Source organism: Dioscorea cayenensis, chromosome 6 (assembly GCF_009730915.1).
Source record: "Dioscorea cayenensis subsp. rotundata cultivar TDr96_F1 chromosome 6, TDr96_F1_v2_PseudoChromosome.rev07_lg8_w22 25.fasta, whole genome shotgun sequence".
NCBI classification, from domain to species: Eukaryota; Viridiplantae; Streptophyta; class Magnoliopsida; order Dioscoreales; family Dioscoreaceae; genus Dioscorea; species Dioscorea cayenensis.
The window spans coordinates 3,366,464-3,385,184 of record NC_052476.1 but is presented as its reverse complement, the minus strand read 5'-3'; the positions used below and the strand labels follow the sequence as shown (position 1 = coordinate 3,385,184).

General features: G+C 31.3%; 2 protein-coding genes across 2 annotated transcripts; one reads left to right on the top strand and one right to left on the bottom strand.

Annotated features, from left to right (window-relative positions):
• The first annotated feature begins 5,727 nt into the window (after positions 1 to 5,727).
• Positions 5,728 to 9,625, top strand: LOC120263690 (endoglucanase 13-like). The gene is made up of 6 exons (XM_039271654.1): positions 5,728 to 5,922; positions 6,373 to 6,786; positions 6,889 to 6,975; positions 7,503 to 7,655; positions 8,337 to 8,621; positions 9,308 to 9,625. The coding sequence occupies exons 1-6, from the start codon at positions 5,728 to 5,730 to the stop codon at positions 9,623 to 9,625; spliced, it is 1,452 nt and encodes a 483-aa protein (XP_039127588.1).
• Positions 9,626 to 9,849: 224 nt separating this feature from the next.
• Positions 9,850 to 13,675, bottom strand: LOC120263983 (uncharacterized membrane protein At3g27390-like). Its single transcript, XM_039271967.1, is given in 10 exon segments — positions 9,850 to 10,151; positions 10,490 to 10,935; positions 11,115 to 11,286; positions 11,364 to 11,470; positions 11,578 to 11,866; positions 11,950 to 12,083; positions 12,167 to 12,304; positions 12,306 to 12,363; positions 13,060 to 13,168; positions 13,270 to 13,675. Coding segments are annotated over 10 exon segments (1,818 nt in total). The 5' UTR covers positions 13,433 to 13,675; the 3' UTR covers positions 9,850 to 9,949.
• Positions 13,676 to 18,721: the final 5,046 nt, after the last annotated feature.

The window sequence follows — 18,721 nt, the reverse complement described above, 5'->3', positions numbered from 1 at the left end:
CAAAAATTAACTCTTGCCTCTTTGGGAACTAAATGACTAAATGTTAAATTCGATGTAGAACAATAATAAATGACTAAGGTCTTATTAAACAAAAAGAGAAAACACATGAACCAATATGAAGAACAATAATATCATAATTTGTTTTCCTAAATTATTTTGTTGCATAATGGACTCAATCGTTAGAATCCTAAAAACTTATGTATATATATGTATATTTGTAGAAAAACACTGATAACAAATAAACATATATAAAAGTCAATTGGATGTTGGGAGCTTTCATTGAAACTTTGAGATGTATCTCAAAGCTTGGAATAACTTGCATTTGTGTCCCTTTTAAAAAAAAAAAAAAAATCATTGGAATAACACTATTTAGCGCAAGTCTATGTCTATTTAAAACTTTGACTTTGCTCTTTATGTCTATGTTCTACATAATGCATCATCAAGAGGTGACAAAGTGGCTTTAAAGGAAAAAAAGAACAAAAACTAGAAAAGCTTTTGTAGTGTGCAAAATGTTTATCATTAATGACTAAATAATTGTGCAAAACTTTGAGAGAAATTAATATATTGAGGGTTTGATGTGGTACCTGATTTTTTGAATACCTCTTAAAACTAGGAGAAGAGGAGTGGCCAACTCAGTCTACACTAGGAATGGAAGGTTTTGATCAAGAAACCATGTTAACTCATTAAATCTAAAACATAAAGCCTTTGCTTTAAATTAATCAAGTAAGGAACAACACAAGGGACACAAATATTTGGCTAGCTAAGTACACATAAAATTTTGTAGAGCTAACAAAAATCCTACAACTTGAATCCACAAAGAAATAGAAAAATAAACAAAATCTTACATTTTTCTTTGAATTAAGCCTCAGAAAATTCTTCCTCCAGTTGAAATTGAAGAACACTCTTAATTTGTGAAGATTGAAAGCCATTTAGGTGGCGTTTGATTGGATGTAATTTTAAATGCAGTTGATTTTCAGTTACAACATAACTGAAAATATTTGGTTTCCAAACTACAGTACAGTCAAATCTTGTGTTTGGTTAGATGTAACTGGAATTACTGTATTATAATATTTAATATTTGTTTGGAAGGATTAATTTGTAAACCTGAAATTAGATAACATATGTTTGGTTTGTTGTATTTTGGGGTTATGGTTACTCATGGTAAGATTATCCCCATACTTTATCATATATCAATTTGTTATGATATATTAATTATTAAATATTTATTAATTATTACTTATTTAATTTATTTTTATTATTTGTTATTATATTTTAAAAATTTTCCCCGCATTGCTTAACTTTTTAAATTTTTATTATTAACCAATTATTATATTTATTCTCTTACTCTAATAACATTTTCAATAAATTACCATTGATTATTAACTTTATTAACTTTTAATTATTAAAAAATTATTACTTTAGTATTTAATTTAGTTTTATTATTTATTATATTTAAAAAATTTGCCCCGTATTACTTAACTTTTTTAATTTTTATTATTAACCAATTATTATATTTATTCACTTACTTGCACAAAAATACACAGAATAAATTAACATAAAGACTTGCAATGTTCTAATAACTATGGCACTAGGAGGATTGTAGGAACAATACAAGTTTTGTTTGCACTAGCTTCACACATCCAATGCTATGACACAAATAAATGAGAAAGATTTTCTCAGCGGTGTTGTTGTTGTTGTTGTAATATAGGAACATAACATATGAAATTAAACAACTTAACATATGAAATTAAACAACTTAAACCTTGGGGATCATGTCAATATTTCCTCTAAACTTTTTCCAGAGCTACACAAAAAGATAAGCTAGAATCATATTCATAGAACAACAAACCAGTATATATATATATATCTAGTGCTTCAAAGTTTGCATAAAACCAATGCATATATCTAGTGCTTCAAAGTTTGCATAAAACCAGTACATAATAGGCACTTCAAACCCAGAAGTAACAAAGGTAGATGGTTTCTCAAATAGGTTTCTTAGGACACAAGGAACAACTACCAAAATAATCTTTAGTGATGGTTTAAAATTGATAATCAACATTCTAAACTGTATCAAGGAGCACTCTATCATAATCCATTCACATATGGAAAACCTGCACATATGAAAAAAAAAATCAGTCATTAAAAATCAGTTAGAGCCTTAAAGAAAAAGTTACATACTTATATTTAAAAATTTGGGAAGGAAAGATCTAACCAAGACTATTTCACAAACAGGAAATAGAATAATCAAAGATCATATACTAGTTGGTAGTTGCCTAATAAAAAGATAGAAAATTCATCATCAAAAAAATAAAGTTTGCGGTGCACTAGGTAGGAGATTAAAAGTGGTTATGGAATTTCCAAGATTGCAGAGATTTCTTCACAGCAAGTGTATCAAAATGTAGTACAACCCAATGTGAAGTAATCTGGAGAAAAAAAAAATACTATCATCAAAGATACTTGAAAAACACAGCTAGGAAAAAAATAAAAAAGCAGTCCAAAGACTTGAAACCCATGCTAAACTATTTTACAAGTACAGTGGAATCTATTCTCATCCAGCAAAAAAAATATTGAAATTGTAAGAAATAATAGAATACCATGGGGGAATATTCATTGTATGTAAGAAAGATTATAGTAGTCACATAAGAATTAAAAAGAATTTCTCATAAACCGATGGAAGAGTAGTTAATTATACACAATGAACCCACATTTCTTTATGCTAAAAATGGATGTTTGACAACATAACTTTGATCTTTAGTCCAAAGACTACACTCATTGTCAGTTGCTTCTCATGCAGCCTTTGACTAATGTAACAAATTTTTCTCTAAAGCTTGCAAGACAAATCTGACAGAGGAGGTAGACATTCATTAATAATTAATTACTGAACTCTTAAAACAGGAACAAACTAAAGTTTTTTTTACCTTGATAACAAGGTTCATTGGTGCAGAACAAAAAAATACTATCATCAAAAGATATCTGAAAAACACAGCTAGGAAATAAATAAATAAAAAATCAATCCAAAGCCTTGAAACCCATGCTAAACTTTTTAACAAGAACAGTGGGATCTATTCTCAACCAATAAAAGAAATATTGAAATTACAAGAAACAATAGAATACCTTGAGGGAATATTCATTGTATATAAGTAAAGCACAAATATCATGAGTGGCAGTGAGAAATCAAATGCAGATCCAGTTGTGACTTGGCAAAAATGATAAAACGTTCCAAATTAGAAGCATGAGGTAAAATAGAACAAACCATTCCAAGCAGACTGATCATCACAATTAAGTAAAGCATAGCTTATATTAAACTATCTTGAATTTATATGCCAACATGTGCTGCTGGTAATTAGTCCAATAAACGTTCCAAATTCTGACAAGGAAAACATCATAGTGAAAGGAAAAATATTATGGAAGACTTGGAAATTGGCAAGGAGTAAGCTTCGTCGGCGTCGGAGCTGTCTCGGCATTAGAGAGAAGGGTTGCAAGCAGATTTGGAAATTGGTAAGGATTGAGTTGTGTCGGTGTCGAGGCCGCGTAAGCATTGGAGAGGATTGCAACCAAAGTGCTGGTTTTGGAGAAGCAAAGATGGTGATGGAGCTATAACTGCGTCAGAACTATGTAGGCATCGGTATCGAAAAGAGGGGTTGCAACCAAATCTGGAAATTGGCAAAGACTAAGTTGCGTCGGTGTCGGAGCTATGTCGGCGTCAAAGAGAAGGGTTGCAAGCAGATCTGGAAATTGGTAAGGACTAAGCCGCATCGGCATCGAGGCCACGTCAACATTGGAGATGCGTTGATGTCGGGTTGATGTCGGCATTGGAGCTGCGAGGCATTAAAGAGAAAGATTGCAAAGAAATCTGAAAATTGAAATGCTTCGCTCATTTATACCATTTTTACCGAAGAAATCGTGAGTCCCTCACGTGCTCATCACTTGAGGGATTTTAATCCCAGCAAAATTCCCTTTTTATGGGATTTAAGAATCCTTTGGAAAACAAATTATCCCCAAACAAACACTTGAATTCAAAAACCTAGGAATTTGGAGTTACATAGAACTCCAAATTCCATGAAACGAACATTTAATGGATTTTGAGGGATGAAAGAGGAGTGGAATGACAGCTAGCCCTAAAACCAATGAAAGAAACTTTTTTTAAAATAATTTCAATAACACTAATCTATAATAATATTTTCTACCTTAAACTCTTCAAATATTGCATCTCTTGAAACAAATATCAGCCTTTTTCCCCATAAGGGTAGCCAAGAAATATACACTTCCTCTTGAAAAACTCGCATGTGAAAATAAGTTAGCTTCTTAAATTTCCCTGTAATGTCTCTTGTGCCAATTTTCCACCAAGTCTTACGGTAGATGTTTTATTAATGAGATGCTTCGTTGTCTAACACACATTCGCCCCAAAATTTATATAAATAATTTTCAAAGAAAAATCTTAATTATTGGGTGTATTTTTCATTGTTTGTTAGTAATAAAAAGAGCAATATCAGTATGATATATATATATATACTTATATATTATGTCATAATCCATGTTAATTTAGATTGGGGTCACAGATAAAGGTACTTTAAATATTCAAGGTCGGTCCTTCATACATTGAATGGACTAAGCCTAGCAAAATTAATATCATCGAGACCCTAAAAGAGTCCAATAAGAACCAACAAAGGGTCTACCATTCATGCCAAATGCAAGGTATGTAGCCCATCCTTTTTGCTTTTCACTGCATATAACCCAAGTTTTATTACAATTCTTCACAAAGGCAAAAGCATGTTTTGCAAGCAAAGAAGTCTTCATCACTCCAAAATTTTTCTTTAAAGACTATATATGCTTACAAAAAATCTATATTTAGAATAAAATTTTGTGGAATTAAAAAAAATTTTTGCCAATATAACAAACACCGCTGCTTAAAATTTGTAAAGGGACAAGAAAGTACAAAGTTGCACTGGTTATAAAGACTGATCGATCACTTATGGACTTATTAATTCAATCAGGCACAATATGGGACTATGAAAATCCTCCATGTGTACGTTCAGAAAACTTACAAGAATCATACTAAGCCTATTGTCATGCAATCTTAGAGAAGAGGGAGATAATTAAGAGGACTCAGTCATAACTCATTTAAACAATATCATAAATAACATATGGGTCCAAAAAAAGTGGATAAATTGCGTGATGACTTTATTGAGAAAGATCGAAATTAAAGTATGGTTTTTCACTCAAGATTGGGTCACTACGCACTGGTGTTATGCCCGTGGCTTCCGGGGGTATTCAAGTTTGGCAAGACAATGTGTGGTTGGTAAACAAGGATAAGTTTTTTTAGCAAGGTGCAGAAATTGTAGGGTCAAATTTTCATTATGATCCCACATGATCTATTTTCGTTCAAGTAACGAATTCTAGCCTTTTAGCCAAAATGATATCAAATTAATGATCATTTCATTCCAAGTAAATACCAAGAGCACAAACCTAAATTTAAAGAGTGCTCAAAAACATTCTTTTCAAAGGAGTAGATCCGTTTGGGAAAAGATAAATGACCATGCATGTGCCTGTTAACAACACGCTTCATATACTTGTAATAATAATTAAATTAAAAAAAACTATGAAAAGTGAATGATCATATTTAACATCAAATGAATGGCAACAGTGGTTGATGACTCCGTGTATAAGTATGAGGGATAGATGGAATCAAATGAATCAAATCAAAGATAAGAGATCAAACTGATTAGCATGGCTGTCAAGCATGAACTACTACTTCTACTGTTTGTTCTTTCTCTTTGCATGCATGATGCAACACCTGACTACCACCAAGCTCTCTCCAAGTCCATTCTCTACTTTGAGGCTCAGAGATCAGGGAAGTTACCGACAAACCAAAGAGTACAATGGCGGGGTGACTCCGCTCTAAACGACGGAGCCGATGCCGGTGTAAGCTATAGATTATATATTTAGTTACTGTCATTATAACAACATGTTAATCCCAACTATTTACAGTCGGTTACGTCAACCCTTTTCTCCTAATTAGTTGCTCTATCAAGGGCCAAAAGGTTGATAAATTAACTATGTGCAAACATATCAGTGAATGTAAATTAGTTTTTACAAAAATTTAAAAAAATATACCAAAAGAATTCTCAAAAGTGATACAGATCAATAAGGTCACTAAGCTAAGTTTTTTAGACGACATTTTTGTATTACCATTTGTGATAATATTTGTTCTCACAAATAATCAAGTAGTCCTTTGTGGCTTATCCCTACTATTGTTGTTCTCTAGTTTCAGCCTTAACCTATATATGGTTTGGGTTAATTAGGCTATTAATTATTTCCTTATGTAAAGTTACATATCATTTGTAAACTTGTTTATATATATATGAATCTCAGGTTGATCTAGTTGGAGGGTACTATGACTCAGGAGACAACGTGAAGTTTGGGTTTCCAATGGCATACACAGTGACAATGCTTGCATGGAGTGCAATAGAGTTTGGAACACAATTGCATGAAAAGAATGAACTCTCAAATGCACAAGAAGCCATTAAATGGGGTACTGACTACTTGCTAAAGGCCCATGCAGCTTCTCAAGTGCTTTACGTGCAGGTAGGAGATGGATACTCAGATCATGCATGTTGGGAGAGACCTGAAGACATGAACACCCCAAGGAACTCTTACAGGATAGATAATACGAAGCCGGGCTCCGATGTTGCCGCAGAATCCTCTGCTGCCTTGGCTGCTTCTTCCATTGTCTTTCAAGCTTCTGATAAGAACTATGCTAACAAGCTTCTCACCCATGCAAAACAGGTGAGTTTTATTTTCCTAGTTAGGGTTAGGGTTAGGGTTAGGGTTTGATCAGATATATAATGATGATGATCATGATAAGTTGTTTGTGTGTTTTGGTGTTAGTTGTTTGAGTTTGGGCATAAACATATGGGCTTGTACTCAGATAGTATTCAACAGGCAAGAGGTTTCTATCCAAGCAGTGGATATGATGTAAGTATCTTTTCATTGAAGAATGGAACCGTGTTGCTAGCTAGTTTTGATCAAATCATCACTGATTAATTTTATGATGTTATAATCCTTTATGATGTAAGTATCTTTTCATTGAAGAATAGAAACGTAGACAACCATACGCACATATACTCAATGAAGTTATAATCCTTTTTATAAGAAATAATGGGTATGTATATATGTGTGTGTGTATATAAAGACGCTTTCTCTCAAAATATCCTTAAATTTGAAATCTAAAGATATTTCATATTTAGCAAGCTACTGTCAATTTATATACAATACCAAACAATAGTCATTATATAGAGTAGGTAACATAAATTCTACACAGTTTTTTATATAAATAATAACTATTAAATTATCAAATAATAACTATAATTAAATATCTTTAGATAATAATATTTCTAAGGATGTTTGCATAAGAAATTTTGCATATATAAATATGGTAGTTGTTAAAGTCATTATTGTCATTATTATCATTATTTTATGTGAGATAATGAAAAAATGAACAGGATGAGTTGTTATGGGCGGCTTCATGGCTTCACCGTGCCACTGGAGAACAGGCTTATCTAGACTTCCTTGCCAATTCCTCCACCACCGGTGGCAAGCGAACTCTCTTCTCATGGGATGACAAATTTGTTGGTGTCCAAACCCTAGTCTCAAAGGTTGTATCAATGGCACTATATACTTATATATTTTTTTAAAAAAATAATTTTATATAACACAAGTAAAAAGATATCGACTATATTCTATATATGCCATGTACACCGAATAAATAAATTAATAAATATATATATATACATAATATTTGTGAAAATTTATTGTTTGGGTTTTTAATATTTTAAAAATTAATTTATATAGTTTTTTTTAGCAAAAATCTATTGTTTAGACAATTGGTTTTTTTTTACAAATTACTATATATATATATAGTCTAAAAATATTATTAAAAAATAATATTTTTAGAAAAAACATATTTCTTAAATTATGTAAACATTAATTATTTAGCCTTTTAGCATTTAATAAATTGGTTATATAATAACAAAAAAAATTAAAAAAAAAATTATTGTTGAACAACTCGATTTTCTATAAATTATTATTATTATTATTATTATTATTATTATTATATATCTTTAAGAAAATCTATTATTTTTCTTCTTCGCTTGCTTGCACTCTAAAAAAAAATTGAAGTCCTTTCTAAAAAAAAAAATTTAACTCTTTATAAAAAATTTCTAGCTCCGCCCTTGCCTCAAAGAAGATTGGCACATAATAAATAATATAGTTTAGTTATATTTTTAAATTGAATCAAGTCCATCTAATAAAGTATTTATGAAATATATACATGGCAGTTGATTCTAGAAGGAAAAATTAAAGAGGAAGGAATATGGGGAGAGTACAAGAAAGCATTGGATGAGTTTATGTGCTCCATGATTCAAAAGGGGAATGGAAACAATGTTAAGATGAGTCCCGGAGGTATGTTATGGTGGCAACCATGGAATAATTTCCAATACACCACCTCTGCCATGCTCATCCTCGCCTCCCACTCTAACCACCTCGCCACCTCCGGCGCCACCCTTCATTGCCCGGGTGCCACCGTATCTGCTCGGCAACTCATTTCTTTCATACGATCACAGGTATACACAATATATTATAAATTAAAATTGTCGATTACCAATCAAATATATTATTTGAGTTTAATGAAACACAAATGAAAAACTCGGGTTTATATATTTAGATTCAAATTTAATAAATTTATAGCAAACAAATTAAATTAATTAATTAATTAATCAATTCTAATATAATATTAGATGTTTTTTTCCTACCAAACATATTATTTATGTCTTTTATAACTGAAAAACATAATATGATTAAAAATTATATATTTAGAGTTATATATTTTCCAAAATTATACTATGCTAAATACAAACCAAATATATTATTTAGAATCAATTCAATTCAAAAACTTAAACTAATAAAACCAAACTCATATACTCATATTCATATTTATGAAATTAATTGATTAATTGATATAAAATTATTAGGTAATAAAAGTTACTAACTTCTTCTAAATTTTAGTCACTATTTGTACCAACCTCTAAAATTAATTAAAAAAAAATCAAATGGTCAATCTCTCAATTAGTTTTAGATACAAAATAATCTAGTCCAAATTAAATATATATTATTATACAATTTAATTAGTTAAATAAAGTACGTTAACTAATCACCTTTATTAAAAACGTCATACTCCAATCAAACATAATTAATTAATAATTTTAATGAATTTATAATAAATTAAGCTTGGTTATCCTATGATCTCCAGGTGAATTACATTCTAGGTGCGAACCCAAAGAAAATGAGCTACATGGTTGGGTTCAGCCAGGTATATCCGGGTCAGGTGCACCACCGAGCCGCATCAATAGTTTCGATCAAGAAGGATCGGGCCCGTGTCACATGCAACGGTGGGTTCGACTCATGGTTCAACCGGAACGCACCCAATCCGAACGTGATTGACGGCGCGGTGGTCGGCGGCCCTGACGCCGGTGACAGTTACACTGACAGCAGGTCAAACTACCAGCAAGCTGAACCAGCCACCGTTACAACTGCTCCTCTTGTTGGAGTTTTAGCCCTGCTTGCTTGATTAAATAATAATTTAAAAGCTTATCTTTGGATTAAGACTTGATTAAACACAATATTTAAGTTGATTAATAAAATATATGTGTGTTCTAAAGCCTAAATGAAAAACAAAATGTTTGATTGACCTTCATGGATTCATATCCTGTATATTTCAGTCAGATTACACTCAAATTCTACATGATTATGTTCCAATCAATCCAAGTGACAATGAGATACATACCCGGTAAATTATCGAAAAAAAAAACTAAGTATAAAAACAGGTCTAAACACACCAAGTATCGACAACAACGACGACAAAAATCAATGTACAAAGTGGAATAAACTCTAGTTAAACATCTGCGGGAACGATTTCGACCGAAGAGCCTGATCTGTTTGATCTGTTTGATTTGTTCAATCTGTTCGAATGAGATATTGGCATCCCTTGAGGACATTCTCTACCAAGGGAATAACATAATAACACCTTAATAACTTGTCGGTATCTCCTCCTGTAAGTCGGAAACTTGGATATACTCCTAGTCATTCCAACCAACCTGCAGCAATCAAGAACAACTCAATATAACCGAATTTTATAATCATTTGCTCATACAACATTTATTACATTGTGCATTGTTCGATAATTTCTTATAATGTATAAGCTCTTATAACAATCGGTATCCATTTCAGTCATTTCATCCCTGAACCCAAAACACATGCAGTTTGTCGAAGCAAAAAAATTAAGAGTGCATGAGTTGTCCCTAAACCATGAAAGATATTAATTCAAAGATTAATAGTCCACATTTTCGGTTCTGTGATCATATAATATATATTCATGATCCAAAGAGTACATTAGAATTATAATTATTGATCGGTTTGATGACAGAGTACATACCTTCTGCTGATGGCCTGAATTTGAGCAGATCGGAGAGCATCTTGAGGAACTAAGGATCCACATTCCAAGTCATGGATACTCGGAATATTACCGGTAAAGAGAACTAGCTTCTCCAAGAACCTTAGCTCATCGCTGCTCATTTTTATGACTCTGATTTGCTCCTTTAAAACCATGACAGGATGGAAAAACCAGTCCAGAAGCCGGTCTTGCGGACGGTTTAGATGAGTAAGTTCAACACCATTACTCAGCAGAATTCCAGTTGACCCAGAGTTTACAGAGAAAACCAGAGAGTGCAGTAAAGCATAAGAAGATAACCCAAGACCGACAATGTCGTGGCTGTTCCCCTTTGTCTTCAACCACTCACTTAAAATTTCGGACGTTAGAATGTTCGCGTCCACAAGTTCCTTTCCTCTCATTTCCGGTGACATCATTAACTCCTCCCATATCTGTTTAATGTTACAGAAAAAATCTTGAAAGGTTCATTTGATAGGCAAATATCTGAAGTACAGCACAACACAACTTTTTTTCACCCGTTAATTTTGCAAATGAGGTAGGAGTACAAATCTGCAAACATAATAATGGCAAATTGAACAAACAACACAAAGGATTACAAATGAGAATTTACCTGCACCATTTTTACTTCCTGTATCACTTCTCTAACAGATCTTGAAGGAGCTAAGCTTGGCACAAGCATTGCTGGTGCGTCAAAAGGACCAGAATTTCCCTTCCCCTTCACAGAATTAGCTCCAACTGAAAGTTCCGATGAGTTAGATGGTTTCTTTTTCCTATATCGAGGCCTGGACAATCAGAATCAATATTAGCTCAAAACTACATTTTACGAAGAACACAATTTTATAATTCGATGAACATTTACTTTGGCAGAATGGTTCCTTCTCTTAGATATAGCCAATCATTAGTGTACTCATCAAACTCCGCAACCACAGCGATCACATAAGCAACTCCTCTCTTGAAAGACCTCTCCTGAGGAAAACACTAAGCATTAGTCTACGGATCGCTAACTAATAGTCCCACGTCGGTTAAATTAGTAAACAAGGAGTCCGAGTAAAAATATTTAACAAATTGCTGACCTGATATACAACAACAGCGCCATAAAGACCAATGAAGATGCTTGAGATAATAGCCATCAAAATGCTCCCAATGACGAAAAGGGGCCATAGGAGAATAACTAAACCAGCAATCGGAATACAAGCAGTTTCGAGGAATGGTCCTTCTCCGCTTATAAGATCATGCAGCAACCTCTGCCAACCTTTCAAAAGCAAATACGGACTCTTAATTATTGCAATTGCTGTGTAAAGCGGGACATCGACAATTAGCCCCATAAGGCCTACAACGATACATGCAGGAACTTCAGTAATCCTGCAAAATTTTTAGACAGTGAGTACAGATAATTTGCATGCTTTTTAATGTGCGATGCTTTTGTGTTACATTCATATTGAGACCTGATTGAATAATGTGACTGTTCACCAGTGCTTTCGCGTAATTCTTTCAAGTAGAGCGGGTATGAGTGAATGCAAAAATCGGCGAAATCTCTCACCACTGTGCAACTACCTCTTATGGTTCCCCATGTTCCATCCTATATGATTAACGAACAATTGATCGACAGTCTAGCATAAAATAATGTTGTGAATGAATGTTTATCAGAAAATTATAATGTACCTTAATGCTGTGAAGAAACTTTTCCTTGTCGGTATCCTTTCTGAAGGCTTCAAAAGTAGACACCCATGGAGTGAAAAAACCATATCCAACACCGACGAGAACACTCCCAAATATGCTAAGGGCTAACCAGAGACCGAAAAATTACAGGCAGCGCCAGAAGAAAGGCGAATTTAAGAGCTGCATTGATTAACTTTGTCCTGCATTTAATTACAGAAACTTGAATTATAAGCTCAGTTGATAGATTTGGTTTAGGCGCAATGACAGATAAAGCAGGATGTGCCGATCTTGATTATTATATTGAGTAAAGAAACACCAAAAATGTATGTTATATCATGTAAAGTGGATCCATTCGGCATCTTACAATTTTGTTCATGCGTCCCTAAAACTCAAATTCATTAATGAAATTTTTATACAATTGTACTCATTTTTGAAAGAAAAAACACATTCGATAAAAAAAAGATGTAACAAAAAATGTTCCTTGTGTGAGCTTGTTATGAAAGAAATTTCGTTGAATGACTTTGAAGCTTGAAAGCGAAGGTAATAAATCAAAGTAAAAGAGTTTTTACTTTCTACTTCAAAGCATCGAATACTACAAAAACTCTATTCTTTAAATCAGTCTGCACAACAACAAACTAAGCTTTCAAATAACAATAAAAATCAGTAATTGTATCAAATTTCCTCAGCATATAAATGAAACCCCCAAATCTTCACAAACTTCCACTGTTTTTCTAATGCAAATCAGAATCCAATCACAAACAATCACAATAAAGAACATAACACAGAAACAATCATAGACAAAATTAACTAAAAAATGTTTGAAAGAAAATAAATACAGAACCAATAAACTCAAAAAAAAAGTTCTTAAAAGATTGAGAAAAGGAAAAGGGGCTAACTTGATAAGAGAGTAAACAGTCCAAGCAACATGAGCAGGAAACAATCCAATTATAACCCCAATGTTCCCAATTATGAGCAGCAACCCAGCAATTGGTCCAACCACAACAGCTACAAAGAAAAACAAAAACCAGCATCAAATTCACAATCCAAAAAAAACAAAAACAAAGAATAGAATAAACTCAAAAAAAAGAGGATTTTCTTTTTTATACCTTTGAGAGCTCCAATGAAAAGGGCCAAAAGGAAGACCAAGACTACATAAGAACCACTCAATAGCTGCTGAACTGACTCTAATGGGGCTGCATAGTTCTCTCTGAACCATTTAATCCATGAACTTGAAGAAGAAGAAGAAGAAGAAGAAGGAAAAGAAGCCATGTTTCCAATATCATAGAACAAACAGAAAGATAAACAACTTCTAGTATTTTTTTTCTTGCTTAGAAGAACATGGAGAAAGGAAATTTAGCTAAAAAAAAGTAGCAAAACATGTACTGCAAAACAAAGATATGCATGATAGTAATGATATGAAGAATAGAAACAAAGAAGACTTAGCCAACCAAAGAAGAAGAAAAGGAAGATAAAGACCAGACAAACAAAGCTTCTATAGAAAGAATGAGAGGAAAAGAGAAGACTAAAAATGTAGGAGGAAGAAAGAAGAAGAATTTGTATTATTTATTGCTATAAAATGGAAAGATAAAAATAGGAAATTTAAATTTAAAAAACATAAATTAGATATTTTGTTTTAATGAGTTCTGTTTCAGTTGTTTTAGATTCTGATGCTGTCCTTTTTGTCTTTTGGGTCTCTACTTATAAAATCTAGACACTTCAGGCGAGAGATAAGTTTCATAAAATGAGTATATATATTTATATATCAATAATATACATATATTTATTCATTTTATTAGAATAATTTGGGAATACCAACCATGTTGGTCCAAGCTGTAAAAATTTAGGTTGTTAAATAAATAGTTTCAAATTCAAATTTTTATACACATTATGTTTGAAAAACATTTATTGGAAGAGATTTATTTCGGATTTATTTTTTATAACTTCAGTTTTTAAAAAACTGTGTCAAAAGAGGTAAATAAACAAAAATAATAATTTGAGTATTTTATAAATATAAATAATAGCTTTAGAATAAAATTTGTTTTTATTTAAATATATTACTATTCTTTTTGTTTCTCTTTCTATGTTGCAACAATTTGTTTTATATTATTACTTAGATTTAATTGTCTATTTTGTGTAATGATCTTGGTTGAACATATGGATTTTTTTCATTTTTTTTAATAAATATATTTATAAAAAAAATTCACCCTTATTTACTTCTTTTTTAAAAATTTTAATATATTTCTTTTTTTATTTTCTCTACATAATTTTTGTCATATCATATCAGATTGTTTTTGAATTCAAAGAATTCTTTAGTTTAACATTTTATTATTCATTAAAATACACTATTTTCAATTTTTTTTATTATTAAAATTAAATAGAGAAAAGGACTTTAAACTTCAAGGACAAAAACAAAATAGAAAGCATTAAATTTTGGGGTAGAAAGTCCACCCATAAAATAAAAAGTAAAAAAGTTAGAGAAAAATGGGAGTTAATGCCTATATAAAGCAATACGATTAACGAGATCTCGTGAATCATATCCTCTGACAGTCCGATCCCATTGATAAATTTATCGAGATCAAGATGGACGCTCATTTTGAAGCTGGATAGCAAATCGAACTTTTGGCTTTGTAACTTTTTATTGTATTGTGCATCTTATTTTTTATTATTTATCAAACCATTAATAACATTGTTATTTATATTATTTATTGTAAATGTTTATAATATTACATATTTCAATTTTTACCGTTTATTAGACTCTAGAAGCCACTATTAATATCACTGGATGATCAGAAGTCGTTAGATTTAAATTCAATAGTTATTAGAGAGACACCCATATAATGCTTATCTGTGGATGCCCCTAGCAAATTGCTTATATATATATATATATATAAATAAGACACTAAAATAACAATGGAGATTGTGCTACTTGTGTATAAACATGAGATATTCTAGAAAGAAAATGATAAAAAAAAAATAAAAATAATGAAGTTTGACTTTTTAACAGTGTGTGTCATTGCTGGCAAGGGCTGCTGGTCAAACATTAGCGGCAAAGAAACGTTGACTTTTTTTCCTCTCTTTTCTTTGCGTGCCTCCACAGGTGCCGTCTTTCTTGGACCAAATAACTAATAAATATTATTATATTTTATCCTTGTTTTTATTCATTATTATTTTATTATTATTTTATTTAAAACAAAGTAATGCTCAACCTCTTTCAATCCACAACCAAACCCTTTCACATTTATACAATCCCTAAACATTCCTAATTTTTAGAATTTTTATTTGTAAATATAAATTGAATTAAAATTCCAAAATTGCTTGTACCTTATCCATTATGCGTTTACGTCCGGGTGTATGGTAGGCAATCTGAAACTCAAGCCAAAGGTGTATGTCAGTGTTTTATTAAAATATTAAAAGTACATAACTAAATGGATAAAAAAATAAACAAATAAGATAAAAAAAGTAGCGTGAAAAACATAAAATAACTTTGGAAAGTACACTTGCCCAAATAAAATCACGCTCTTTTGTTAGTTTGTTTGGAATGATAAAATTCTTACTCATAAACCTTTTTAGAAAAGGTTGCAACCAAAACGCCATAGATACATGCATCCTCTGTCACAAAGATTCGAAAAATGTTGAACGTTTATTTGTTGAATGCGATTTCACGGATCGAATTTGGAACTTCTTCTTTCATACTTTTGGTTTAAGCGAGACTACTCCTTCTATTCCTAGCTTATGAACCTCCTGATTACCATCCTTAAACACTAGATCTTGGACTTTGCTGGGATCTCAAGCAGAGCCATTATCCTGCATATTTGTCAAGTCGAAACAAATCAGGATTTTTTCAATCGAACGCTTTACCTCCCTTTACTATTATTCTTAAAAGTCATGCAAGCACTCTCCTTTGGCCCAGCCTCCCATGTGCATCAACAAACCTTTTTAGAAGACTCACAAAAGATTAAGCGCGCTCTTAGCTTCATGAGCGCAAGAGTCATAGATCTTCCTAGCGATTCAAAGTATAACATGAACCAGGAGTAATCCACTTCCCCTTACAGCTAAGACAAGCTTGTGTCTCCAAACGGTTGCCTTCGCTGGTCTTGTTGCTCTCCCCATCTTTCCAGCTTATTCTACTTTATTTCTTCTTTGATCTCCTCATCTCAGGTGAGAATTATTTGTTTCAGTGTCTCTTGTATTTTTCTTTCAGTCTTTTCTGTTTATCTTCTTTGTTTTCCATCTTTCTTTTTTTTTTAATAAATCAGTGATTTATCCACTTTTATTCAAAAAAAACATAAAATGAATATATGATCATAATCAAAATATATCTAGAGTTTTTACTTAATCTATTATATTTTATTTATTATGTTTTATTTATCAAACAAAAATTGATTCTCATCTAGCTTGTAGTGGTTTTTGTCTATTTTTTTCTGTTTCAGTTTTCTTTATTTTTTGATATATATATATATATATATTCTGTTTCTTTTCTTTTAATAAATGTATAATTTATCTATTTTATTAAAAATAAAAAATAAAAATAAAAATAAAAATAAAAACCGATTGGGACGCGAGGGTGAGAGTGTGCTTTCTTTCCAAAAATTCAAACTCAGAATTTTTTTTTTTAAAGTACATACAAAGTTTGGAAATAATAATAATAATGATGATGTTGTAAATTTTTTAGTAGAAGAAAAAGTGATTAATTCTATATTATAAAAATAGCAGATGATTTAGACGGATTACAAAGTCAAGCGGAAATTTTTCACTTTGAATTCTTTTTGTTTTGACGAAGAGAAAAAATATATGAAAAGATTTGAACTTTTTTAAAAACTTATTTTATTTTTTATTTTTTATTTTTTAATATGTTTATCCATCTCATTTCATCTTTCAACCCAATTTAAGACAATGTTGTTATTTTATTTTGTCTTCTTTTATAAACAAAAGGGTCTTTAATCCAATGATACTGGTCTCATTATATAAGACTTTGTTTACGAGACTTTTATTGTCCAGTTTTAAAACCCACTGACCGTATTGGTGGAGTGAGCTTACAATTTAATCCATGTGCTAGTATAATCAGAATACAAGAGCGCATTGTTAGTATTTTTATACACATGCTTCTAATTGTATATACGTTTATTATATTTATCAAATATATATATATATATCAATTTAATACTACAAGTGGAGACAATCACCTAAAAATTTTTTAATGAATTTTCAATACGCTTAAAAATGAACCAACATGAATAAAATAAAATAATTGAAATGGCCCAAACCACAAGATTTCAAGCCTTCAAGTTTCCTACTAAATCAAAAGGCAACATAGTATCTTGTGGATCCAAATCTTGGACTTAAGATATGTAACACCTTTGCCAACTGTAGTGATTTAATAAATAAATAGACAAATAACTTCAACTTAATTTTTTAATTTAAATTCCACATGTCCTCAAAATCTTTTATGATGATATATAAATAAATTATTGAATCATGAGCTGACACTTCCGGAATTCTATCACATAATTTTTTAATTTAAGCTCCACAAATCTTCATGACCATATAGGCTAAAAAATATTTTATTCTCTTTGTCATTATATTGAATAATCAAATATTTTCAATTAAAAAAAATAGTTTTCAAAATTCATTATAAATTTTACCTCATTTTTCAAAATTACTCTTAACTTTTGATGCATATCTCACACTATATATTCGATACTTATTTTTAGAGAAATTGGTAAATTTAATATATATATATATATAATAAATGCTTTTTTAATATAATAAAAGGACTACTAGAAAGAGACACTTGAATAGGACTTTTATATAAGGACGAAGAGAATAAACAATTTTTGTATTACTATGCATTTTTTCCAATTTATTTAAGATTTAAATTAAAAAATATTAAGTGGTTATCAATGATGCAAATCCCTAACCACCCTAACTAACCACTTTGTAGTAAAATAATTAATACATAAAAAGGTATTATTCAAGTTGCCATAACATATTCCTATAATGAAAGATATGTTAATGAAGTTATTAAGATGCTAAAATAGATGATTAATTGCTAACTTTCCGTCACTGATGACTTCCAAAGTTTGATTAAGATAAATATTTGACCAGTGTTTTTTCCATGTAGAAGAGAAATAATATAATGCTGAATTATTTTTTATTTAGATGGAAAAGTTATAATTATATGTCATAGAGGAGACAAAATGAAAAGAATTATTTATTTATTTATTTATTTAATTATTTATTTTATCTCCGACCATAGCAAGTGGTTTGAATATCACTATAATTAAAACCAAGCTTAAGTAATAATTAATGATAATGTTCGCTACATTTGGAAATATTCATCAATTACAATTGGGCTGGACGTAGCCCTAACCCACCATTTGCGCTTATTTCGCAGATCGGTCCTTTTACGAGTGAGGGTATTGGCTCCCGAGATGGCCCCGAGCTGTCGGGCTGCCTCAGTCTCGATCCCCCATCTCAGGCACGAGGAAAGACGTGCCGGTGCATGAAAGGCCGCCTCCCCACGCTGTTTCATCCCTGACCCTCACGCCACGCTTTCTC